Below are 24,945 nucleotides of genomic sequence, written 5' to 3' on the forward strand. Positions count from 1 at the left end.
TTTGGTGGGTTTGTTGGAATTGGGGTATTCGAAGTCCAAGTTAGAGATTGGCGATATGGTATGGATCGAGTACGATTATAGATGATGTCGATTGAGGGGAAGGAGTGCTTACAAATGAGGGCAACCCCGCAGGGAAGGGACCTTTCGGGGATCCACTATATCGCCGACTTACTTGGTGTTGAAAGCTTGGCTCGGTCAGGTTGGTCAATTAGAAGATCTTGAATCTACTCCTTATCTAGTAGAGAGCTATGCTAGGGTAAGAGATTGGATAGTATCGTATTGGTGAGTTTGATCCGACTACTATAGATTACGAGGTGGACTGATATACGAGTCTCTAGTACATCTCGCACCTCTTCTCTAGAATAGCACCGATACTTGCTTTGGAAAGCAATTACCCCCTCTTCCATCGTTGCAGAAACACGAAGTCGATCCAGCAATCTCTTTTACTGACATCATTCCTTACGAGTAATGACGTGTTACGTCGAGATAGCGTCCCAGAAGGAGTGCGTGTTGGAATGCAATTTCAGGGTCCGAAAGCTTTCATTTCGAAGGTGGTCTACATTGATTTCCATGTCTATCTAATGACTTCGTTTGGCCACCATGAAACAGTAGTTTGTCCCCTCGTCCATAACCTCCGCAACTGTTCCAGGTTCTCTGGTGGGGTGATCACCAGCGGGCCGCAAGGTTATCAGGAATGCGGCCCAAATAGACAATGGAAAAGGACGGTAGTTGATCCAGTGAGAGGACAAAAAATTAATTTGTTTCAATTGATCATTGATAGATAGTCTTATACTTTATCTCTGGCGCCAACAACAGGTAAGAGAAAAAGCTTTCATGTAGCTGGGAGGTTTGCTAAATGGCGAAAGATAAAAAAAGTAAAAAGAGAAAGCCCAACGCGGGGCTCGAACCCGCAGCCTTGAGATTAAGAGTCTCACGCTCTACCGATTGAGCTAGCCGGGCTAGTTCGGTGAAAGACGCTTACCATATATGCTTTATGAGGTTCTAGAAAGGGTCCTGTCGTATGCCTGCTCTCACCATCCGGTTGAACATTCTCACTAAACCTCAACCTCTCGCCATCTACTACTTCCCAAAAATCAGCGTTCTATGTGATACTATCATGTGATGTTATACACTTGAATGCATGAGATATGCCACCAGCGAAGGCGTCGTCGTTCAAGAAACTGTGGTTCTGGGTGATCATTGTGTAAAAAAATAGTAGTGCAATATAATTTGGCTGTCGCCCACCAACACACCAGGACGGTCATGAAGCCACTGCCCATTTGAAACTATCACTCACTACTACTACTAACTTAGTAGCTAAATCTCTGAACTCGCACCAATCATGTTGTATTCATTCTCACCAACTACTGGTATATACGCGCCAGTGAGAGTAATTCCCATAGAGATCAAGTCAAGGACCAGATGTTCAAGCTAGTAGCCCATACAAAATGCCTAGCCGCATTTCATTGAGTACATAGTACAGCTTTCGCAGTCTACATCATCCCTCTGCTCCATGGCCTCCATTTTCTGCCATCTACGTCAGCACTCCCCCGGGGTCTTGAGAACTGCACAGTAAATAACAAGTACTCTTGCGTTCTGTCATTCTTGCAGCACCATTCTCCCTCCCCCACGTCGGCGCAATAAGTCATGCTAGCTACCCCTGGTCACCCATATCCAAACCTGCTCATAGTACCGAATCAACTTCAATAACACGGCCCGCCAACCTGCAACATACAGGGAAACCGCAGCGCGTATCCCCCACCTAATTGTTCCGCGGGGGAAGGTGCAGCATGCACGTGCGCACTGGCATTCCTCGAGATGGCCAAACAGCATAGAAGAAGCGTGCAGCAATGTCTCGCTTCTTTACTGAACAATTTTTCAAGGGTAAACCCCAAGTTCCCCTTCTCATGCGTCCTTCGTACCCGGTCCCCGAAGAAGACACCGACTACTGACCGTCAATTGAAATGCCATATCCTTCAACGCCATCGTCCTATCTACATGCGCCCAAATCGTGTCGCCATGAGTGATGGGGGAGGGAAAGACCGGGATAATTGATCATTACTACTCGAGCGCGGCTAACAAGCTACTATCATCTGCCTGCGGTCCCTTACATGGCGAGTCTTTGCGTTGGCCTTCCGGTGGAGAAGATAGAACGGGGATGGAATCGTTGATGGGCTTAGAGGATAGGAACCGAGGTGACTTAGGATGAAGGAGAGGGCAGACAATCAGACAGATTAGAGGACCTGGTGTTAAGCCGAGCGATTAAAAGGTTTCAACCGCAGTAATGCCCACAACCGATGGTAAATGGTGCATACTATCGGATGCCGTCTCACATGGATACCTCCCCCCTCCCTCCCTAGTCATACAATAACCCACCCGCCACATATGATCCATCCCCAATCCCCACCGCTAGCAAATATAGAACATGCCCCTACCTCAGAATAACTCCTCTGAAAAATGGTGCTATCACGGGTATATATAAACCCACGACCATACCTCCTTTTCACTTCCCTCCCTCGCAGCTCCACCTCGCCAATCTAGACGAACACCGCCAAGAAACCCCATCCGATATATTGGCCTCCACTACGCCATGAAATTATAGATTCACGCTTAAATGCTTAACCATGGTCAAGAAAAATGAACTCCACTGTGATAGCAATGGTTTGCCTAAAGTGGGTCTAGAAAAAAATAAAGTTGGGAAAAAGAAATATGCGACACCTCTGGGACTCGAACCCAGGCGGGCGAACCCACAGGCTAATCAGTTAGTACGGAGATGTAGTAGCAGGCCTGCGCCTTAAACCACTCGGCCAAAGTGTCTAATTGTTATGTTTTAGTGCAGTGTTGTTTGATACTTGAGGGACATTTTTCGTTACGTGGAGATGTCTATGAGTTAATGTGTGCCTTTTGGAAAAGAAATATAATAATGTTCAAGTTGATTGAAATAAGAAGATAAATATATACTAGATAAAGATAATATTGTCCAATTGTCAAGTACAGACTCGATCAACAAGAGCAGAAACAGAAACAGAAAACAAAATAGCTGATGAAAAAAAGAACACGCAGAAGCGATCTAACGATCCCACACAACAGCGAGCTTTCCCATTCAATCCATCTACAACATAATCATAGCGATTCCGCTAGCAACAGCAACGGCCACGTAAACAGCGAGCTGGAAGTAACCGACGTGGACAGCCTTGGCACCACCGGAAACGCTGGAGCCGGAAGTAGACGAGGCAGTCGAACCGCTCGATCCAGCAGTGGCAGTAGCGTCAGAAGTAACGAGACCCGTGCCGGCGGTACCAGCCTCGGACATGTAAGTCTTGCAAGAACCGGTGGCGGAGGTAGCAGACTTGGTGGTAGCGGAGCCACCCCAGCTGCAAGCAGAGGCGGAGTTACCGGCGGACTTCTGCTTCTCGTAGTACTCGTTCAGGACGAAGACGAGCTGCTGCTTGCTGTTGCACATGCTGTAGGCGCCGTACTTGCCGGTGGTGCCGTTGCCGGTGATACCAGTGCAGGACATCATACCGCAAACCTCGCCCATCAGGTCACCGATGTCGTCGGAGTCGAGGGAGTCCTTGACGGTGCAGGTGGCGGCGTCGACCATGCACTCACAGAGATCAGCGTCGGGAGTCGGGGGAAGGGGAGAGGCCTTGGCCTTCCAGGAGGAGTCCTCAGTAGGGCAGCTGCGGAGGGCGGTGTTGGTGGGGGTGTAGGAGGCCTTGTTGGTGCTGCTGGGGGTGGCGCTGGCGATTTCCTTGGAGTAGTAGCTGAAGTCGGTCATGGTGCTGACGCTGGTGCTGTCGATGACGGAGACCAGACCTGTAGATTGTTAGAATGAATATGTCAATGTTGCGAAGAAAGGAGAGGACGTACCATAGTCGTTGGTGTCCTGGAAGTACTCGTAGACGATACCGCCAGACCAGACCTGGGACATGGTGTCGCCATAGAGAGCCGCAACTTCAGTGAAGGTACGGGGAGTCACACTGTTGCAACCGTACTCGGAGAAGAAGACAGGAACGGAGTAGTTGGCGAATTCCTCAGTACGGGCCTTGTATCCGGATTCCGCGTAGGTCGAGTCACCGCACCAGGAGTAGATGTTGTAACCGAAGAAGTCAATGCCGACGGACTCCGACTGGCAGTTAATGTAGTCGGCCAGGTCATTACGGATGGAAGAAACGTCAGCGGTAGCGTATCCCACACCAATAGTACGGTATCCCTTGTTGCTGATGTAGGTCTTCATATCACGGATGGCAGCCTTGACGTAAGGCATGGCCTCAGTGGTTCCAACACTGTTGGCGATTTCATTACCAGCAAAGAAACCGAGAGTGTTGTTGTAACCAGCCATTGCGTCGATGACGCTGGTGTAGCGGTTGTAGAGGGTGAGCTGCCAGGCAGGGTCACTGCGGTCGATGGCAACGCTGGTGTTGGAAAGATCAGCAATAACGTAGATGCCTGCATCAGCGAGAAGCTGCATGCAGTCATCGTGGTCGGCCGTAGGGTCAATGTCGTAGGTACGAATGACGTTGGTGCGGAGCTCCTTCATGTAGGGGATGTCACGCTCGCAGGTGGTCTTGGTACTCAAGGGGTCGGCAGTGGTGCTCTCTGTTTTGGAGTATTAGTTTTGAACGTTATTTCAGGAGGTTGGCTACCGACTCTGATACGCCACACCGCGAAGGAAGCTGGAAACATGTTAGAATTTGATCGTACTGTGGAAGTATCTTCGGATGAATACTTACAATTGAGTGTCATTGCTGGAGTAGAAGAACTTGGAACCCTAGATGGAATGAGCATTGAAAATGCTATAAGAAAAGGACACAGGACAGGATCATACCTTGATTTCGATGGGGTCGACGGCGAGCGCCGAGCTGGCGAAAAGGGCTGCACCAGCAGCCAGATGGGAAAGTCTCATGGCGATATGCTTTATAAAATCAAACAATTGGCGAATACAAACGAGAGTACTGGTATATGAACAAGAACCGCAAAACGAAAGAAAGTCTAATGGACAGCAAAAGTTGAGCTTGGGTCTACCAATGTTTGACTATTAACGAGAGTGGGAGTTTGGTACAACTTCATCATCCTCCGCGACCAAGAGGGCTTTTGTAGAAATGCTGCCGCACCTGTGGAGTCCTGGATCCAACTTCCCACGGCCAAGAAAACCGTCTATGCTTTCATCCCCTTGATTCTACGAATAGGTGGTGACGCGTCAGAGGTCCGCGAATACCCCACGCAGCCATCGCCAGTATAGATAGGAGTCATTGCTGAATCCCCACCCAGTCTGGTCCGAACATATAAGTCAAGCCTTTTCGCCACGACGCAGACTCTCACCTGAGAAGAGACTTCCAACTTTCCATTTCAATGTGTTGACTCCGTACCGGGGCTCCCGAGCTCTGTATTCGTGGAAGCGAAGCCTGAATGGGATAGGGCTTCTTGGTATAGGAGAACATCACGTAAGTGCATGCGTATGAGAACGGCACTAGCCGAGAACCTTAGGTGGTCAATCCAATCAATAAACGGTCGTCTAGATATTTGGCTGCCTGCCGACCCACTTCGGGAGATGGGCAAGCGTCAAATCCTGCCATGGTTACTCGGTTTTGCTCCCGAAGAACAATTCCAATGCCGTCGCAAAATGGAAGTCTATCTTATCGTTTCTAACTTCGCCCCCATCCACGACGGATCCTTGACTAGATTCAAGCTCAAAGTGGAGGAATCCAGGGCACATGGTCAGTTGAAAAGAATACTATTTCTGGATGAAGACTTGGAATTGCAAGGAGACTGAATGGGTTTGAAATGGAACGTGCACTCGGCCCGGTGGACTCAGCCATTATTGTCGCCGCCAACCAATGCGGAAACCACCTCCGAGTCAAAGTTTCTCCCGAAGTCTGAATTAGCAGTCTTCCACGATCGTTCGATATGGCGAACTTAGCGAGTCATGCCTGCGCCTCCTACGTGGCGAATTAAGAGCTTGCCTGTGCACTTGATCGTCCTGTATTCATGCCATCTACATCATGTTTTCGTAGGTGAGAAAAGTCAATTGAATTTTCGAGACTCGCCTAATGCTCTGCCAGGATTGCAGTTACATTCTGCAGAGCCATATCATGGAATAGACATCATCCGAGATCCACCAGATTTGACCCGCCGATCCTTCACTTCTTTTTCTCGGTCCGCTTCCAGATTTATATCACGTGAACATCTGTTAATCTTACTAAGCGGCTGCTGAATCATCATACCAACACGTGGTTTTCATAATGTATCACATGATTTATACACACCCTAATCCCATTTGGGCAAAGCATAGATCAGCTCGAAATCGAATGTCGATGGAAGATGGCCCCCAACGAGCTGTGCCAACATGGTTTAGTATCACCCAGCTGACCGGGCTGTGAATGAGACAGGAGTTCCCAACTATACCTGTTCGCACCATTTGGCCCCATTGACTGCTGTTTTACATTGGCTGCATGAGCTCCTGTTCAAGCTCCTGTGACCTATCGTAAGCCAGGCCTTAGGATCTACCTGATCCTTAATATATCCCAGGATCTAAAACCGGGCTTGGCTGGCTCACTGTTGGCTGATGCAAGGCTGTCTATGGGAGTTACAGAGAGCTGCCCATCATGCAGTGTACCTACATAAAACCTCCCTTTTCCCTGGGTGATTTGCATCTTACTCGTGTGTCCCTAATATTGCTATCCTAATCCTGTGCTGCGCACAGTGCCATTCCTTCACAGCTCAATTGCTCTTTCACTCTGACGAGACATATCACTCTTTTCTGTGCCGTCAATCACATTCCTTCTTTTTTACCAGCTCAATCCGTCTCGGCAGCAATATGGTCTCTTTCTCAAAGCTCGTTACTGCTGCCCTGGTGGCAGCCTCAGCCGCAGCCTCCTCCAGCAAGCGTGGTGCAGCCTACAACGATGCGTCACTTGTCCGTACCCTGGCGAAAAGCAAGTCTGGAGGTATGTCGTGGTCGTACAATTGGGACATGAAGAAGAACGGGAACATGCCATCGGGCGTTGAATTCGTCCCGATGCTCTGGGGTACCGACTCGGTGGATGACTGGGATTCTGCGGTAAAGACTGCATTGAAGGATGGCAGCAAACATATCCTGGGTTTCAACGAACCGGACAACGCCTCGCAGGCCAACATTGGTGCCTCCAAGGCTGCTACCTTGTACAAGAAGTATATCACCCCGTACGGAGATCGCGCCAAGCTCGTCAGTCCGGCCATCACTTCATCCACCCAGTCCGGCGAGGGTCTTAGCTGGTTCAAGACCTTCATGAGCGATTGCAAGAGCTGCAACATCTCTGCTATGGCTGTCCACTGGTACGGTGGGTCGTTTGCTCAGCTCGAGTCGTACATGAAGGAAGCTATCGAGACTGCCTCGAAGTATGATATTGACGAGGTCTGGCTTACCGAGTTTGCCCTTGACACCGACACCAGCGGCATCACCAACGAGTCCACGGCTAAGACATTCCTTGAGAAATCGATCAAGTGGATGGACTCCCACCCCAAGGTGGGCCGTTACGCTTACTTTTATACTGCAAACAATTTCTTGCTTACCAGTGGATCGGTCAACGCCCTGGGCAAGGTTTATGTTTCGACCTCCTCGTCGTCTTCTTCTAGCTCTGAGACCTCATCGACTAAGTCTTCGACCAAGACTTCAACCAAGACCTCGACGAAGACCTCGACGAAGACCTCGACGAAGACTTCTACGAAGACTTCGACCAAGACTTCCACAAAGACCTCATCAAAGACGAAGACCACAGAAACTTCCAAGTCCACAAGTATCAAATCCGCCCACACGACTAAGACTGCAGAGAAAACGAAGACGGTCAAGACTACCAAATACGTCACGTCCACCAAGACTGCAACGCACACCAAGACTGCTTCTATTACGCCGCAGGCTGCCTGGAGCTCGGTGCCCACGAAGTCCGCATACGGATGGTAGGCTGCTGTTTGCCTGTCACATGTGTAGTCGGATATTTTGTTGAATTCTGGACGTCATGCTCCATGTTCTGTTTTCACTTGGCTTTCGTTCGCTTCACTCATGTATTATTTCGCTGCTTAGCGCAGATATTGGCTGTTAATATGAGATATATTCCCGTGCTATTACGTTCAATCTAGTATAAAGCTGTCTGTCGATGGCACTCTTGGTAGTCTCAATATAGATCAAGAAGCACATGCGATAAATTAGCTGCCAGGTTATCCTGCATACTCTTTATCACTGACCAATAAGACGAGATCTACCTCTTGATTTAGCTCCGACCGAGGAGTCAAGGGCGTATTTTCTTGGCGTGACAATCATGGATCTGCAAAGTCGCCCAGAAGTTTATCTGGCAGCCACTACGGAGTGCGATCAGGTAATCATGACCATTTGCTTTAGTATCTTAGCACTGCTTTGTATAACATGAGTTGAGAGCATTTTTCAAGAACAAGGGACAATGGCGCATCTGGGAGCGCGTCAGACTGAAGATCTGGAGGTGGCCGGTTCAAGCCCGGCTTGTCCCATTCTTTTTTTTCTTGTTTTTTTGTTTCCTCTCGGGTAGAAAGCAAGACAGCTCCACTATGCCATGTCGCCTATGCATTGGTCCGAAACTACATCCTCATTGAGGAATTTCTAATACCCTTGACCTTACCTGCGGGACCAAGTTGATGTGTTGATTGATTTCAGTGAAAAAGCATCCCGAACTGTAGAAGGATAAACACCACAACCAGGGTACCCAGTCCTACAATGAGTGGTCCTGGCAGCCTTTTATGGTTCGGGGTGAAATCGGAGCATTTGTGACCTGCCAGCCTTTCCAAGTTTCATGCAATGAGACTTTCCCTAGACACAATATATGCTATCCATGACACAAGACTATATATCTGCTACGTATAAGCAACATTTATATTCGAATACCCAACTCCAGCTCAACTGGATAACCAAGGTGTATATCCCTCGCATCGCCAACCATATCCACATCCCCAGGCGACAAAGACTCCAACAAAACCCTGGCATACGCTGCAGCAACCATAGCAGCATATTCTTGCCAATCCTTATTCTTCCCGGAGTCCGCATAGTCACAGATCCCTCTAACAACAATACACGGAACCAGATCCATCACCCCAGCTGCCTCCATCTCCACACATAATATACCTTCCTCAAACCCCTTGTCAAGAGCATCACGAGCTTTAGCATCCTTGACAACAAAATTGCCGGAGGCGATTAGGCCGTAATGAACATGGACGTTCCCTCCTTTCTTCTCCTTTGCGCCCACCATCTCCTCCTTGCCCATCCCCGCCTCAAACCCAAACCCAAACCCAAACCCCATCATCGCCAAACCCCATAAGCCAAGCAACCCTACAACACCCGCAACGACCACCTTCCACAACACCCACACCACCGAATTCAGATAGGAATACATCCACCACCGTCCCAACAGCGGATCCCTCAACCCATCACTCCGTGTCCACCTCGGTACTAATCGCGGAAACCTCCCCTCCACATCATCCAAACACCCATCGATCTTCCGTGCAACCATCTCACTGTTACGCTTTAACCTATCCAACACCCTCTTCACACCCAGCCCTACCCCTACCTCCTCCTTCACCCCCAGCCCGCCCCCATCCTGACCAAGAACAACCCTCCCATCCCCCACCAGCATTCCTCTATCCCATCCCACCACACCCCCATACCCACCACTAACCGGCACACTAAAAACCACATCACCCAACCGTACCCCATTCCTCGGAACACCGCCCGCCACGCCAACGAGCAGAACGAATCTGATGGATGGGAACATGTGCAGAAGTGATGTCACTGCGCTCGCCGCGGAGGTTGTTCCTATGGTGGGGAGGCAGGTTAGGACGATGTTGTGCGGTGGTATGGAGCCGAGAGTGTAGGTGTTTTTGTCGCTTGCGGGGGTTGGGATGTGGTAGTGGTGGATAGTGTCGAGGGTGGCGAGCACGGCGGTTTGTTCTTTGGGAAGCGCGGTGATGTAGGCGATGGTGTAGGTGTGGAGGGGTGGGAGAGTCTCTTTTGATTCTGTGGGTTGGAGCATTGTGAGGGGGTGTGTGGTTGGTAGTCATGGTGGTAGGATTGGGATTATATGAATAAATATATAGTACTAGGTGTGGGATGCATTGGGATGGGTGCCTGAAGCATTTGGGAACTTTTGGCAACGTAGTTCAAAAGTGTGTCGGGTTCTTGTTGGCAAGCGGTTATATATGCTGTATGGTTGGTGGATAGATGTCTGGTGGAGGGTTAAGCGCCGAGTGCTGAGGTGGATGGGTGGCTCATATGTGGTGCGCCGGCTAAAGGGGTGTAGGATGAGGCTACGATCTAGCCTTGTCTTGGCTGCAGCTGTCACTGTCTAATGCAAGGATGAGTCGGCGCAGGTTGTACGGGTTAAGTAGTGTTGCGTTTAGCTGAGGTGTCTGCTGTTATGAGTTGAAGTAAAGGGCTTGTCACTATTACGTAGAGAGGTGATACATGCTTGAAGCTATGCTGTAGGAGGCAGGTCCTGACAGGCATGAACTTAATTCTAGATAAGACGTGATAGAGAATCGGAGCAAACTGCAGATGCAATTGCGAACAAGGTATCGATTTAATGAAATTAGACATTACATGATGGGATATTGATACACAACAGCGGGGACAGCAATAGCCCGGCGAAATGGAAACAAGAAAACATGCATAAGATATAACAGACAGCCATCCTAACCCCCAAGAAACTCCTTTCTAGCGCCCCTTCATCTCATATCTATCGGCTCCGCACTATCTCCAAACAATGAGACACGCTCGAATCATCATCCGCCGGACGCGGACACCCTATCTCACCCTTTGGCTTCTCCAGCGGAAGATTTATTATACGAGGTTGGAATTTTGGCTGTAACTCCTTCTTCATATCCCTTCTGCCCCAGACATATCCAGCCCCAAGCATAGCCACGGCTATGCATGCCAATGGTAGTCCAACACCGAGTCCGATCGCGAGCCTCTTCGATTTTTCAGAATCGGATTGATTCGGTTCGCTGTTGACGCCGCTGCTACCGTCACCCAATGGGGATCCAGTTCCTGTTGTTGTGGGTGCAGAGGTAGAAGAACCATCGGAGTCGGAATCAGAACCGGAATTAGAACTAGAACCAGACTTGGAGTTGGAAGTGGAGCCGGAGTTTGAGTTAGAATTCGAGTCGTCGTTAGAAGAAAATTTGAGGAGTGTTGAATCAAGGGTAAATGTCTCGTATGTGTTGCAGCAGGCAGTGGTACTGCCGCAGCACCAGGATCCGTCCCCGCAGTTGGTCAGTTGGTAGGTCCAGTCGGAGTTTCCGCCATTCTGTCTCTATTATCAGTTGCCAGTTCATCTGATAAAGATAGGGAAGAGACTGACCTGATTACCACAAATGTCCTTCGGTAAACAATTCGTCGAATTCCACGATTGATCTGTGCAGAACTCCCGATAGTATGCTCCTCCACTTGTCTGACAAAGTCCTGAGGGGTCACACGTATCTGGATCCGCATCATTGAGTTTACAGCACATCGAATGTACACCCGAGATGGAGACGCATGGCTGGTAGATGGAGCTGTCCACTTGTGAGCCATCCGGTGCATAGCATGGTGATGCTGCTGCTGCTGCCAGAGAAATATAGCTTGGGATGAGGGCCCAGAAAGTGCCCGTGTTTATCTTCATTGTGACTGTCTGATGGTGATTTCAAAAAACCGGGTGAGATACACCCTATAGAAAATTAAAAAAAAGAAAATACTAAGATGTGGTGACAGAAAAAACTAAGATAGTTGACAGAAAAAACTAAGACAAGTTGACAGAACTCCAAGTTCCGGCTAACAGAGGGATTTAAACATAAACAGACCCTGCATCTGCCTCGCGAGACTTTGTGTAACGGTGCGGATTCCTTACCCGATTTACTTGTTCCCGTCTAGGAAATTGTGGGGACTATCTTATTGAGGGAGATGCTTAAGTGACAGGACATTCTTGGGGATATAAGTGGAGGGAGGATCTGACTGGCCCTTCGCTGTTGACTTTCTGGTACCGTGGGTGGGTGGTAGTCTTTAGAGGATTTGACAGAATCCCTTCATACTATACTCGAAAGAAAGAACTGGGAAGACTCCATGGTGGTGAGCCCGATCGGCAAGGCAGGAATGTTATGGTGTTGTGCAGAAACCGGGACAGGATTTGTCAACTAGAACCACTGCATTGGTGGGCTCCTTGGAGGTGCAACAACCTGCTGAACATGCTATAGTCCGCTCGGTTATTCCTATCTACCATGTTAGCTACGAAAGACTGGCAGGGGAGGTAAACCTGCATACTGAGAAACAGCTGCAAGGTTGGAGCTGGAGTGCACTAAGTCAGTGTTAGTTTCTCACAACAACATGAACAAACTCCACCAACGGTGCTGCTGTTAGGCCCACACCCCTTGGCAACCGTTGCATTCCAGGGCGGGTATGCAGGTCTCAGGGGTGTGGTTGGGGTGCGGAAATCAGTTCCCAGATATACCCCTTGTTCCACTGATGGCCACAGATGGAACCCGAGATTACGAAAAGACCCTGGAGTGCATACCAATCAAGGGATGAAGGTTGAAAGATAATATTCGTGCCTGGGAATCAAACGATAGGAAAACCCTAGGGGATCACTCCGATCTAACAGACCCTCGAAGGGGTTGCAATCCTACAAGGATTGTCCACCCCCTTCGTAGTGGCAGACACCCTCCTTATAGTTCGTTAAGCTATTGCTAAGTCGTCTGGAACATCATCGTGTGATCCATCATTATGGTCGGCTCATAAAAGTCATCAATTCAATATAATTTTGTAAAGATATTCTCTGCCATTCATTCCATCCCTATGCTCAACAAGGAAAGCATTATCACTTTTCCTCCCTGAGAGACGGCGGAATGCCCTCATCCGCCAAGGCCTGCATATCATTCTCACCCATGGCACCATCCCACCCCTTCGATACAAGGTAGGCCCGGAATTTCTCATCACGGATTCTCAAATCCTCACCCGATATGTCCGGAACAAAGAAATAAGTCACCAAAATTCCCACAATACCACAGATAGCCGCAATGATAAACGTCCACTTCTTACCCAGATTATCCTCAATGGGAGTGAATGCTTGGGTACCAATAGCAGCGCCTGCTTTCCCTACAGCCGCAGACAATCCATAGCAAGTACCCCGAACACCGGTGGCGTACAGCTCCGACGAAAGTAAGCCGAGCATGTTCCCTGGGCCAAAGTTGCCCGAACTCTGCATGAGTCCGTAGAATACCACAAAGAGGGGGATGATCTTGGTGATTTTCTCAAATGCACAGCCGATAATCAGACCGAAAATGAGGTAGCCGCCGAATCCGATCATCATTACGTTCTTGCGACCGAGTTTGTTGCAGAAGAGAGCGCCGAGGAAGACACCGGGGAGGGAAATGGCTCCGAGGAGGAGCTGCCATTCGCCGGTTTTGAGGATTGAGTCGTCTCCGACCACGGAGGAAATGATGCTGGCGGAAAAGACGCCGTTGGGGAAGGTGACGAAATCTGTATAAGGTTAGATGTGATTGACATATCAGATGATGGTGCAGGGTACGTACCGTAGAGGAACCAGGCACCACAGGTTCCAATGAGTGATTTCCAGTAATAGCGAATCACCAGGCCATATGGAACTTGCTTCTTGATGGCTCCGCGACGATAGAGCGCCGAGTTCAGCATGCGCCACCGGAAGTAGAACACGGAAAGAGGCCAGATGCACCCGATACCGAAGCAGACGCGCCAGACGGTGCTGTAGTGGGATTTCTGGCATGCTGAGAATACAATCAAGAAAACCAGAACAGCAAAGGGACCACCAAATGACAGCGGAAAGTTTGTCACCATGATGAAGGCTGGACCGCGCTGCTTCAAGGTCAAGTCATTGGCGGTTTCGGATGCCGAAACTGACGATGCGGGATATTCACCACCGGTTCCTGAGATAATCAGCATCTCATTAATCCAGCGTACCGGAAGGATTTGCACCTACCAAAGCCAATAATACCACGTGAAACTGTCAGCATCCAGAACATGCCGTTGATAGTGACACCGTGTGATGCGGTGGCCAAGATACCGCCGATTACGATCATTAGAGTTGTGAAAACCATGGCAGCTTTGCGTCCGATGTAGTCGCATGTTAATCTAGGCGTAGAGTTAGCAAGTTTCTCTATGTGTGTGAAAAGAATGCCATAGACATACCCGATCACAATCTGACCAATAACTTCCCCAACAAGCAGGGCATTTGATACACGTGTCGATACAGCCGAAACGTATTGTTTGGGGTATTCTGCCTGTAGAAGCACATTGGTCATAGTCCTGCATACTATCAGCGGGGTACATCGGCCCATCGTTTGCGGGGTAAGTACATGAGGTTATTCTGGTACCCATCGCTGATGAGGGCGAATCCACTAGCGAGCTAGAATGACGGTCAGTCAGTTTTCCCTGAAAGTATTTCAGATAGAGTAAACTTGTTTTCAAAGTGGGAAACCAACAATGGTCAAAAAGTCGGAGAGAGTCTGTCTCTTGCGGGACACCTCGGCCGAAGGATCGGCGTCGGAGGTATCGACGCCCTGAACGTGTGTCTCCAGGACGCCGACATCCTTCGAATGAGAGTTTTCCCACGAGTTCTCAGTAGACATCGCAATGTTGCAAAGAAAAGAACACCAGCGGGAGATGAATTGGAAAGAATCTCATTGCACTGCAGGAGGATGAGCACGAGGGCAGGTTTTTATCTGGGCGTGTAGCCTCTTCCCACAAGGATGGTTACATGCGTATGCAAGCATGACTACCAATCAAAAGCCGGTCGCAATAGGGATCTCATCCTTGTTATCATGCGTTCATGCAATTGGCGCATCAGATAAAGCTCGGTGGAGCCGAACCAATCATTGCCGCATGCGGGTTCACGTGCGTGGAGCCGTGGATAAGATGCGATGCTCATTGAAGCGCACCATTTCATCCACGTTGATACCAAGCACTATTTGACTGGTGCTTGGCTAGTAGGGCTTCCGATGAGATATCTTGTCTGGGATTCCGACAGACGGAGTGGGACGGATTACCTGTTTTTTCTCGGACTTACCCAATAGGAACGGAGTTTTGCCGCTTCACCGGCACGTGGTACAGAAGCTTTCGTAGGGCTGATGCCCAAGAGGACACGTGCTCTTTGTAACAGCACTGAGTAGAAGAACCATAGTACTCTGCCATGACTCAAGGAAATGGGTCTAGTGGCTGTTGATGTGGTGATGAAACAGATGAAAGCTCGCATGGTTATGTGGGACCTTAGCAGTCACTTTCGGGATGACTAGGATGACTTTGCAATAGCCGTGATTTTAACCATCTGCCACTGCCAGCGTCGCCTTCGCCAATGCAGAACAGGTTATACTGGCTGTAACTCACTTGGGCAGTCGGTCTGTTTTGGGACGGTTTGATGTTTCAACGGTCCCTGATGCTTACATTTATGAAGAAATGGTCGCGTCTTCTTTTTCTTACCCTAGCTCCTTCAAGCTTCGAGCATAACAAATCATTATATATATAGCTCAATCAGCTTAAGTACACAACTTTTCCTTGAGATTAGCAAGAACAACAGCCGCGTAAGCCAGATCCCGCGCCTCCGAAGCCCAATGAGTCGAAGACCTTATCGCCTGGTCTAACAAGTCCGGCCAATCTGCCAAATAGTCCACAAGTCCCTTGTCCGCCTTGACAGCTGCAATGATTAACAGGGCTGAACTGAGTACACCGCGGGCGACAAACCAGGTTCCATGATGTCGGTGCTGCGTCGCCTTGGAGTTGATCATATGGAAACTGCACTCGATAGCTTTCCGCATAAATTTCTTAGCCTCCTCATTCTCATTAATCTGCCCACTATCATGATGAATTGCGTAGTATACAAATGGCCGATAGAGCCACGATCTCAGCTGCAGAACCCGTGCTTGCAGGTTGTACGTTAGCTCAAATCTGGGTGCCGAGTCCCATTCTTCGAAGTGGATTATGGATGGTCGGTTTCTGGACCTGACGTCGGACACCAGGCAGTCAATAAAAGAATGTATGGGAGCTCCTTCCCCGTTAATAAAGTTAGAATTTCGTTTCTGGCAACTTACCAGTGATCTATTTGGGATTCGAGATCCGCGGCTGTCCGGCACATGTAAGATAGGTTGTTAGGAGACCATTGCGAGTCGTTAGTGCTGTACATAAAGTTAAGTATTTGCGCTTCTACGCGCATGAGTGCAACATCTAATAAGTAGTAATACGTGGACAACTTCCAGAGGTGTGACAAGTCTTCTGAGTCTGTTGGCGTCCCGGACAGCACTGCTTCGGAATTGGTCGCGCTTACGGACGAGGGTATTGGGTACCCGTCAGATACGTTGAACTCACACAAAATCGAATCGGGTATGTTGAGCTCCGCGCGTAAGTCACTGGATAGATAACGAATATTAGCCTCAACCTAGACCGAGAGGTTACTCAAAAGAGACTGGCAGAAGAGAAAAGGAGGATAGAAGTCACCATTCTGACTTCCAGCATGTCCAGTAAAGGCTCAACTCTGCCGGATCTAAATGCCTCCCGTTCGAGTCATTACCCACAGCTGCTTCTCTGTGTTGCAAGTGGAGGCTCAGAATGGCGGAGGCTCGAGAAAAGTCCATCCATGCTCTAGCGGCATTTAGCTTGTACATCTGGTAGACCCCGCTAAGAAACCAGCATTGCGTGGTCAGAATACGATCGCCGGGTAGGGAGAGCCTCTCCAATGCTTTTTGATAGAACTGCTCTCCTGTAGCGCGAAGTGATTCGGCATGGTCATCACGTTCTACCGAGCGATCATCATATCGGAGTGGACCTGCTAAACAGCCTAAGGCGCAGGCGAGGAACTTGCAAAGATATTCTTAGCGTGGCTGTGAGATCGGAGGTGACGGTGACTGTCTATTTTGCATAGCAATTCTGGGGAGGGGGAATCCATCCACACACCACTAAACAGGAATGAGCGTTCCGAGAGGACTCGCCCACTTCGACCCTGACGGCCGATTGACGTAGGACAATTGTATTCACCACGGGATTCTTAACGTGCACAAACTGCAGGAAGCGTTCAATGAGATATGGTATGAGGGCCAAATCCACATCAGTGCTGGCAACTTCTTCGAGACCATGATCGTGGTCCGCAAGAGTGAGACTATTCAAAGTTGTTTGCAAGCGAACCTCCTTGAAAAGCGGCCACGACAAGATTGCATCAGGACATATCCTGGCTGCAGGGATCTTCAGAGACACATTCTGTGGCATTTGTGGGCTTAAGTCAGCCGTGCACTCTTTTGGCGGCCCTTTCAAAGGCAGGGCCGCCGTCACCCCTTCAGAATTTATGGAATCGAGAGACTGCTGGATTTCGGTTAAGCGATCGAGAATTGCAATGGTGGCGGGATCGAATCTAGTAAGCGTTATATGTGAACATGTTGTAGGAAACGTAGATCCACACAAGTGTGTGAACACATGCATTCATGTGTGTGTAGTAAATAGAACTTTGGGGGCAGAAGCAGCATACTTTGAGAAATCTACATGGTCTTGATACACGCAATGCGATTCAGAGAGCTGGCACGAAGAGCAGGTCGGACGAGCATTGTCGCATTTGATCTTTCGCGAGCGACAGACCCTACATGCTGCCACAGCCCGCTTGCGAGTGAAAGCTCTCGCTTCTCGCTGAGACACCCTGTATTTGCTGGTACGTGATGTCATCCTTCACTCTCCCGAAAGTGCGAACGTACCTCACCAAACTCCAAGCTCGGATGGGACGAAGTGGAGGCTAAGTACTAAGGATCTACGGCAGTGATAAGGTCTAATAGTCAGATTGGCCAAACACGGTTAGGAAGCCTTTGTTTATTCCTAATTAGATTTTCCGTTCCCCTTATCTTATCCCTTCCCGATTACGCACTAAATTTACACTGCGAAATGGAATTGCCTCCCCTACGGGCCCTGCCAGTCGACTTCTGCGTTCTAGATTCTGCCTGAAATTCTAACATGCTCTAAGAACATGAGGATTTCTACATCCATCTTCAATTTCCATATGTTTCATCTACGTTTCATTTTTAGAAAGATTAAGTTTTTGTTGTATCAGAAAGGGTTGTCCTCCAAAAATATGGAATCCATTATTCACAAGAACTGTACGCAGCACCAATTTGTCGTACCTCAGTGGGTTACCCATCTTAGCTAGTCCGTTGACTCGAACGAGAGAGAAGGTTAGATGCCGTATTATCATCTCCAAGCGCACCGAGATTGGCTAACTGACATGCCAAGACAAGAGGACAACCGATGCAGTTGCCCTGCGGTTATTGGCTAGTGGGCAAGATTCTCTGGCCAGGGAGTTCCAGGGGCAATTTCAGACCATTTCATTTCGGTGGAAGTTAGGTATTGTATGCTTGTCTCGCGTCGTGGCACCAACGAGCCCTGCTCGTGAGGTATGGTCGCTGGAAATGCATCGTTGAGCTGCTGCAAAACAGCCCAGGAAGCTTGTGCATCGGGGTCATGATCCTGGGTACCGTGTAGGTCACTGATTCCTAATGTGTGGTACAAAATAGGGTGCTTCTGGTAGTCAACATTGTTGTCCATGGCGGCTACAATACGCATCAGGGGATCGTATATGAAGCAGTAGCCGACCGACGGCATCAGGACATATGCGCCGCTGTTGAGGGCATAAGAGCCAGCGCCCCTGGTCACGAGGGAGGCATTGTAGAATATGCTATCGGTGTCGTCATCAAAATTTGCAGCAAAGGGCCATGCGCCAATATGGAGCTTCGGGCGCTGAGCAGCCATGACGAAATTCATGCTTGGATAGAAGTGTCTGTCATAATCAGTCAGCAACTTAGTTATATACACACCGTCACTATAAAACTTGAAAGGAAACAGGGAGGACCATACTCGCCACACTGAAGCATGCCAACACGACCCAGGGGGGTGTTCACCACTCTGAGCTGGTCGACCGTGCCATCGCTAAACATATCCCGTTCTGAACCAGATGGTCTCAGTTTCCGACGATGCATGACCACCTCGCCAGCTTCGGAGATCAGTGCCTGGGCCATATAGATTTGGTTCCCAGATCTTTCGGAAAATGCGACAGCAGCCCAGATACCCACGGACTTGATCCCATCAATCAACGTATCCCACTCGTGACTCCCAATTTCCAGGGAGTTCTCAATGTAGGAGGCCAGATGTGTTTTCTTCCAGTCATTCTGTTCCCTCCATTTGGGAAATCTGCGTAAGTAGAGTTAGTGGAATGTGTCATGCGAGGTAAGAGGGCACATGAAGGAAACAGACCCAGGGAACCAAAGTTCAGGAAACGTGATCAAGGTGGCACCGGCGTCTTTGGCTTCGCGCATTAGGCGTAGACCAACTTCAATTGTTTGTGAAATGTCGATATCTATACCAGTCCAGTCGCGGTTCTGCAAAGGAAGCGGCCAGTTTGGTGGCGGGCAGCGCACAAGGGCCACCTTCATCTTTTGAGATTCAGCCATGTCTGCAGATCTATTAGTGGTGGAGGAGTGATGAGGGTGATTGCACTGGTAAGGCTGGGCTGAAGTATGGCTGTAATCTCATGGGTATTTGTATCTCTTTCTATGCTTCGCCATCACTAGTCCCCGGTTATTTGAAGCTAAAGTATAGTAGCTAGGATATAGTATTTGTTGATGGGTTCGGGGAGTCACGGAGCTGAGGTGAATTTGACCCACTTTTGTCACTGTCGACGTTGTACTCTTGTCCGAGTCCTTATCGGTCCACTTTGGTGTCATCAGATAATGAATTGCTTAACGCCGCAACTCCCCGATTGGCTAATGTTTTATCAGTCGTTGATTCGATGGTCTATTACATGGAGCATCCGTCCCTACTTTACAAATAGAATTGGAATGGTCTCAAAAATGGCCAAGAGACTTTGGATTTGTTGCTGTAGGTTATCATCAACTTCGCTTATTCCTTCATGGGGCAATGCAAAGATAACCCAACCGCCAACCACCTCTCTGATATGGGGGCGGACTTGGAGGACGGAATGCTGATAGCATCACCATTTCCATGGACTGCACCTCATCTGGTGAGGCTGAATTTTTGTGCTTTCAGTCTTGTCTTGTTCGGTAGGTGCGCCGTGCTTCCTCAAGATTTAGGATAAGTGATAACCAGATCCATGGCTAACGGCACCGGCAGCTTCGGCAAATGGATACGACTCGAGTATGATCAATAGTTTGCAGTCCTTACCCCCCTGGGTATCCTTCATGTCAAGCCCCACAGGAGCCTGGCTGGGATTTATCACCATTGTGTACTGGATAGGACTGCTTCTAGCTTACACCGTTGCTCCGTATATATCCGACCGGTTTGGGCGAAAGATAGGTCTATATATCGGGCTTCTATTCGTGACTGCCGGAGCAATACTACAAGGACTCTCGCCGAATTCGACCGGCTGGATTGTTGGACGTGGTCTGGCAGGGTGTGCAGCCTGCTTTTGGAGTTGTAATGCTCCAGTACTCATCAGCGAGATCGCATACCCGTCGCATCGAGCAACCGTTAGCTCCTTCTATCAATGTGGTTATTATGTCGGAAGTACCCTCGCTGCTTGGATTATCTACGGCATGCTGGGTAACTCTTCCTCATCGAGCTGGCAAATTCCCTCGCTCCTGCAACTTATTCTACCACTTTGTGCACTGCCTGGTCTCCTGCTCTGTCCAGAGAGTCCTCAGTGGCTCCTATCGCAGGGACGAGCTGAGGAGGCCCACGCACTTCTTACAAAGTGGCATGCTGGGGGTGATAGGAACAACCCACTTGTCTCTCAGCAAATGCAGGAGATTCAGGCTGCTCTCAAGATTGAGACCGAATCTGTACAACACACAAGCTACCTCGATATGCTGAAGACAAAGGCCAATCGTCGCCTTCTCATAATCACCCTATCCATAGCCCTGTTCAGCCAATGGGGTGGAAATGGGGTTGTCTCGTTTTATCTTACAGAGGTCCTCAAAGCCGTCGGCATCACCAAGTCAAGCGAGCAACTTATCATTACAGCTTGCCTTCAGATATGGAATCTTATCTGCGGAATTAGCGCGGCTCTCCTGGTGGACCTAGTGGGCAAGCGTTCTCTGTTTCACTCATCGGCAATCATCATGACCATCAGCTATATTATGATAACAGCATTCACGGCGAGCTTTGAAGAACATCATGAACGCTCGGTGGGAACTGCTGTGATTCCATTTCTGTTCATTTATTTTGCTGGTTACGGCATTGCCCTGTAAGCCATCCACCCTACCGCCTACTAAACAAACGCTGTTACTCACTATGCTCCCAGGACCCCGTTACTCATTTCCTATCCTTGTGAAATATGGCAATTTAGTCTCCGTACCCGAGGGCTTAGTATTACATGGATTTCATCCTGTTTGTTTGCCTCGTTCAATTCGCTGGTCAATCCGATCGCCCTCGAAACCATCTCGTGGAAGTACTATTTTGTATTTCTGGCAATCCTTATTGTATACGGCATAACCGAGTACTACATGTACCCCCAAACAAAAGGCCGTTCCTTGGAAGACATCCAAAGGCTGTTTGAGAGCGAAAACCCCGAACCAACGTCAAGCAGGACGACTGACTAAGTGTATGCTCTTTGGCGGAATAACTATGGGGTATGGTCGGCAATGACACTGTCAGACATGTATTCCTGACAATTTCAGCTATATCTACAATAAATAGTAAATCGTATATGATTACTTTTACCTAGTAAATAGGCACTCTATTGTGACAAGTAGATCCTACCACACGCCTAGAAACTAATTATTGTAGGAAAGGTAGATATAGAAAGCCGACTCTGGTTCAGCATTACTGCTTTGGGGTCAGAACTAACTATATTTGTACGTCATAGAGCTCATTTGGTATCTGGAACTCTTTGAACCAGACATATTGTAACCCGGCAACAGTCTTTTATACCCTATATGCATCAACATGTAAGCTGGACTACTGTCCAAGAATATAACGAGCAATACTGCCACTTACTCCCAGCCGGGTAGCTGCAGCGACATCCTGCTTGAACTTCAGAAGAACCAGATACATATTAGCCGTTTCGGCGAAGCATAAGAGGTACTTGACAATAATTTTTTCTAGCAGTTGGCATGTAAGTTAGTATTGGTGGATATGCTGATATGTTATTGTCCACCTATCCGGGTGTGTTGCACTTATGGGGCACCCACATGTGACGTGGTCAGAAATAACTGCGACAGTGCCAGAACGGAGCTGGAAAATCAGTCCAGTCAAAGTCAGGCAAATTCTGATACTGGAAAGTATCATACATGTAATTTATTACTATATCTGATACCAAATCAGCTCTAAATAAGATTTGGAATTCTCTTTAATGAAGATATAAAATATTCTTAAAATTCTCTAATACCATAAGATACTATAAAAACCACTAAAAGGCCCTAGAGGGTAGTCATAATTGCTTATAGTAATTCAGGAAAAGCTGATATAGAGTGATAACTAACTAGTCTGACACTGAATATCATTACACGAGACAGAGACTGTCCAATATCAGAATTGCTTTGAGCCCAACGCACTAATTTCTGACACCGTCCCAACTGAGACCCCGCACTTATATAACGATATGCTTCATCGGGGGATCACCAAACCGTCTCGGAGATATTTCCAACACAGTGACGACCATTTTTGCATGAACTCGAACATTCGAACAGAAGCCCTAGTCGACGTGATTAATAACTCTCTTTCCTTATGAGTTGCGTATGGTACTCATAAAAGTACTTATCTTCTTTTTGGACTACACCTTCAGAACCTTATATCAAGATCATTGCTACTACCCAGACTCTCAACCATGACTGTTAGCTCGAACCGCTCAATCGCCATCATCGGCGTGGGATCGACCATGTCCCGCTCGCTTGCCCTTTGGCTCGCAAGTGTAGGATGGAACATTGCCCTCGTGTCTCGCTCTGTGAATAGCCTGTCTAAAATCGCCGACGAAGTCAAAGCCGCCCAGACAAACGCGGACGCCAAAGTGATCTACCGTACCGCTGATGCCGGCAACCCCGATAGCTTGACAAGCACCCTGGATTGGTGTGCCCAGCAGTTTTGTGGCAAGCTGGATGTCTTGAACTACAATGCCGCCTGTGTCGCCCCCTCGCACATCACTAAAGTCACTCCGGAGGAGCTGAATCTCGACCTCCAAGTCTCTGCAGTGGGTACCCTGGTCGCAGGCCAATGGTTCACCCGCAACGCCAACACCGACAATATCCCCAAGGGTGAGTGGCCGCTCTTCTTGGTCACCGGCGGCACGCTCGACAGAGAGCCGCAGATTTCCTGCTCTTCATTGTCTGCTGCCAAGGCCGCATCACAAACTATCAGCCGTCTCTTTGCCCAGACACTCCCGCAGGAGGCTCGGGTTGTGGTCGGTATGCCGCTGATCCGCGCACGCATTGTTGACCCGGAAACTGGTGGCTACACCGAGGGCTACCATCCCGATACCATCATCCAAACGGTGTTCAAGCCATTCTTTGAGGATCGTGAGAAGCTGCAGGGTGGAGTGGACAACTGAACCGTGGAGCGGGTTATTTAAATACAGCAGCAACTATGCTGGGATAAGTAAAGTACGTCGGTGATCAACAACCATCAGGCAGAGACAAGTTTCACTCAAAGTCTGTTTACTGCAAGTCATTTTCATCGATATCTATATTATTAAGAAGTCTTCAAGCGAAAGGACAAAGCGATTGGAATTTACGCCTCTTTATACTATGCCCCAAATAGTCTATATATACATGTCAGGATCCAGCCTGGTGCACTTCGGGCAACAGAAGAAGGACAAATACTGCAGAGAGAATCGGGGTAATGTGTGAGTGAAAATGGGGTTTATTGTGGGGACTCATCGGGGGTCTCCGAGACGCCCCCGGAAACTTCGACGGTCACCCGCCCAGGTTGGCCACCCATGTAATGCCATACAAAAGATATTTTTATCTTTTATATTGAGAGTATCTACCACTAGAGAATCGTGAAGTGCAATATAGAATGTAAAGATAGAAGAAGTAGTAAATGATATCATCGATGATTTTCCCCATTCCTAAAGCGCGTTTATTGGGACGAGAACACTATATGAACTTTCTGAATATTAATTGAACATGTTTTACAACCCACTCGCAATCACTGCATCCTCTCTGGACCTCCACCCCTCGCACAGCCTACCAGAAAGGATTCGAGCTGCAGCGTCCGCCTCGTCTCTTGCAATCGAAACCGTCTACCAAGAGCTTGAAGAGTACGCGCTCTCCCACACGCCACCCACATACACGATGCTGCTAGAACCATCTCCCATCTATGTTTGTCCGTAAACCTTAGTGTATTATCCTTGAGCCCCTTCAAGAACTTTGAGGGCCATGAATTGCCCCTAGAAGAGCGACTCGCTCGTGCGCGGAATTGGCTCGAAATCGCCGCCTGCTTGAAGGCTAAGTACCTGCAAGTGCCCTCCCAGTTTGATACCGGGAACAGCTCGGGAGATTGGACTCGGATGGTGGGAGATCTTCAAGCGCTTAGTGACTTAGCGGCTTCGTACTCGGTTGGCATTGCCTACGAGGCTGTGGCTTGAGGCACCTATATCGATACTTGGGAGGAATCGCCCCGGATGGTCCAAGACGTGAACCGCGAAAATTTTGGTCTTTGTCTGGAACCTTTTCATGTGGCTGCTCGGGTGGGGGAGATAATACGGTCGAGAGTGGTGTTCGCGCAACATGCGCCCGTTCTCCCTTGAGTATCTAGGGCTTAATTTCCCGTTGCAGTGATCGCTCACGCATAGCTGATTAGGAAAGGGTGGGAAGGTGTGGTTTCGACTGAAATATATTCGACTGGAGAATGAGGGATGAGTCGAGGCGACTAAGTGACAGTATTAGCCGAGCCGTGGAGTCTATGCGAAAACTGACCTCCGTTTTGGAAAGTTCGACCTAGATTGATGCCAATAGGTGTTGCCGTGT

General features: G+C 48.8%; 11 protein-coding genes and 3 non-coding genes across 14 annotated transcripts; 6 read left to right on the forward strand and 8 right to left on the reverse strand.

The window, feature by feature from the left end:
- Positions 1 to 887: 887 nt before the first annotated feature.
- On the reverse strand, positions 888 to 960 carry AKAW2_t70006A. Its single transcript has one exon. It is a non-coding gene; the product is annotated as a tRNA-Lys (tRNA).
- A 1,752-nt stretch (positions 961 to 2,712) lies between these two features.
- On the reverse strand, positions 2,713 to 2,817 carry AKAW2_t70007A. The gene has a single exon. It is a non-coding gene; the product is annotated as a tRNA-Ser (tRNA).
- Positions 2,818 to 3,112: 295 nt separating this feature from the next.
- GAS1_3 (glycoside hydrolase family 72 protein) lies at positions 3,113 to 4,909 on the reverse strand (the record flags this gene model as incomplete). Its single annotated transcript, XM_041683093.1, has 5 exons — positions 3,113 to 3,819; positions 3,874 to 4,602; positions 4,654 to 4,679; positions 4,737 to 4,774; positions 4,832 to 4,909. 5 exons carry the CDS (start codon positions 4,907 to 4,909, stop codon positions 3,113 to 3,115), a joined length of 1,578 nt encoding a protein of 525 aa, XP_041547388.1.
- A 546-nt stretch (positions 4,910 to 5,455) lies between these two features.
- On the forward strand, positions 5,456 to 5,776 carry AKAW2_70505S (uncharacterized protein; the record flags this gene model as incomplete). Its single annotated transcript, XM_041683094.1, has 1 exon — positions 5,456 to 5,776. One exon carries the CDS (start codon positions 5,456 to 5,458, stop codon positions 5,774 to 5,776), a length of 321 nt encoding a protein of 106 aa, XP_041547389.1.
- A 1,044-nt stretch (positions 5,777 to 6,820) lies between these two features.
- AKAW2_70506S (glycoside hydrolase family protein) lies at positions 6,821 to 7,942 on the forward strand (the record flags this gene model as incomplete). The annotated part of the gene is made up of 1 exon (XM_041683095.1): positions 6,821 to 7,942. One exon carries the CDS (start codon positions 6,821 to 6,823, stop codon positions 7,940 to 7,942), a length of 1,122 nt encoding a protein of 373 aa, XP_041547390.1.
- Positions 7,943 to 8,429: 487 nt separating this feature from the next.
- AKAW2_t70008S lies at positions 8,430 to 8,502 on the forward strand. The gene has a single exon. It is a non-coding gene; the product is annotated as a tRNA-Phe (tRNA).
- A 377-nt stretch (positions 8,503 to 8,879) lies between these two features.
- AKAW2_70507A (5'-methylthioadenosine/S-adenosylhomocysteine nucleosidase family protein) lies at positions 8,880 to 10,034 on the reverse strand (the record flags this gene model as incomplete). Its single annotated transcript, XM_041683096.1, has 1 exon — positions 8,880 to 10,034. One exon carries the CDS (start codon positions 10,032 to 10,034, stop codon positions 8,880 to 8,882), a length of 1,155 nt encoding a protein of 384 aa, XP_041547391.1.
- Positions 10,035 to 10,736: 702 nt separating this feature from the next.
- AKAW2_70508A (uncharacterized protein) lies at positions 10,737 to 11,660 on the reverse strand (the record flags this gene model as incomplete). The annotated part of the gene is made up of 2 exons (XM_041683097.1): positions 10,737 to 11,306; positions 11,361 to 11,660. The coding sequence occupies 2 exons, from the start codon at positions 11,658 to 11,660 to the stop codon at positions 10,737 to 10,739; spliced, it is 870 nt and encodes a 289-aa protein (XP_041547392.1).
- Positions 11,661 to 12,848: 1,188 nt separating this feature from the next.
- GIT1_2 (plasma membrane permease, mediates uptake of glycerophosphoinositol and glycerophosphocholine) lies at positions 12,849 to 14,634 on the reverse strand (the record flags this gene model as incomplete). Its single annotated transcript, XM_041683098.1, has 6 exons — positions 12,849 to 13,510; positions 13,564 to 13,932; positions 13,986 to 14,137; positions 14,195 to 14,311; positions 14,362 to 14,411; positions 14,488 to 14,634. The coding sequence occupies 6 exons, from the start codon at positions 14,632 to 14,634 to the stop codon at positions 12,849 to 12,851; spliced, it is 1,497 nt and encodes a 498-aa protein (XP_041547393.1).
- A 903-nt stretch (positions 14,635 to 15,537) lies between these two features.
- AKAW2_70510A (fungal specific transcription factor domain-containing protein) lies at positions 15,538 to 16,211 on the reverse strand (the record flags this gene model as incomplete). Its single annotated transcript, XM_041683099.1, has 2 exons — positions 15,538 to 16,000; positions 16,090 to 16,211. 2 exons carry the CDS (start codon positions 16,209 to 16,211, stop codon positions 15,538 to 15,540), a joined length of 585 nt encoding a protein of 194 aa, XP_041547394.1.
- Positions 16,212 to 18,301: 2,090 nt separating this feature from the next.
- On the reverse strand, positions 18,302 to 19,476 carry AKAW2_70511A (uncharacterized protein; the record flags this gene model as incomplete). The annotated part of the gene is made up of 3 exons (XM_041683101.1): positions 18,302 to 18,806; positions 18,884 to 19,216; positions 19,280 to 19,476. 3 exons carry the CDS (start codon positions 19,474 to 19,476, stop codon positions 18,302 to 18,304), a joined length of 1,035 nt encoding a protein of 344 aa, XP_041547395.1.
- Positions 19,477 to 20,223: 747 nt separating this feature from the next.
- On the forward strand, positions 20,224 to 21,231 carry AKAW2_70512S (uncharacterized protein; the record flags this gene model as incomplete). Its single annotated transcript, XM_041683102.1, has 1 exon — positions 20,224 to 21,231. The coding sequence occupies one exon, from the start codon at positions 20,224 to 20,226 to the stop codon at positions 21,229 to 21,231; it is 1,008 nt and encodes a 335-aa protein (XP_041547396.1).
- A 1,577-nt stretch (positions 21,232 to 22,808) lies between these two features.
- Positions 22,809 to 23,525, forward strand: AKAW2_70513S (uncharacterized protein; the record flags this gene model as incomplete). Its single annotated transcript, XM_041683103.1, has 1 exon — positions 22,809 to 23,525. The coding sequence occupies one exon, from the start codon at positions 22,809 to 22,811 to the stop codon at positions 23,523 to 23,525; it is 717 nt and encodes a 238-aa protein (XP_041547397.1).
- Positions 23,526 to 24,102: 577 nt separating this feature from the next.
- AKAW2_70514S (uncharacterized protein) lies at positions 24,103 to 24,563 on the forward strand (the record flags this gene model as incomplete). The annotated part of the gene is made up of 2 exons (XM_041683104.1): positions 24,103 to 24,297; positions 24,342 to 24,563. 2 exons carry the CDS (start codon positions 24,103 to 24,105, stop codon positions 24,561 to 24,563), a joined length of 417 nt encoding a protein of 138 aa, XP_041547398.1.
- Between the last annotated feature and the right edge of the window lie 382 nt (positions 24,564 to 24,945).

The sequence above is a fragment of the Aspergillus luchuensis genome, chromosome 7 (assembly GCF_016861625.1).
Source record: "Aspergillus luchuensis IFO 4308 DNA, chromosome 7, nearly complete sequence".
Classification (NCBI taxonomy): Eukaryota; Fungi; Ascomycota; class Eurotiomycetes; order Eurotiales; family Aspergillaceae; genus Aspergillus; species Aspergillus luchuensis.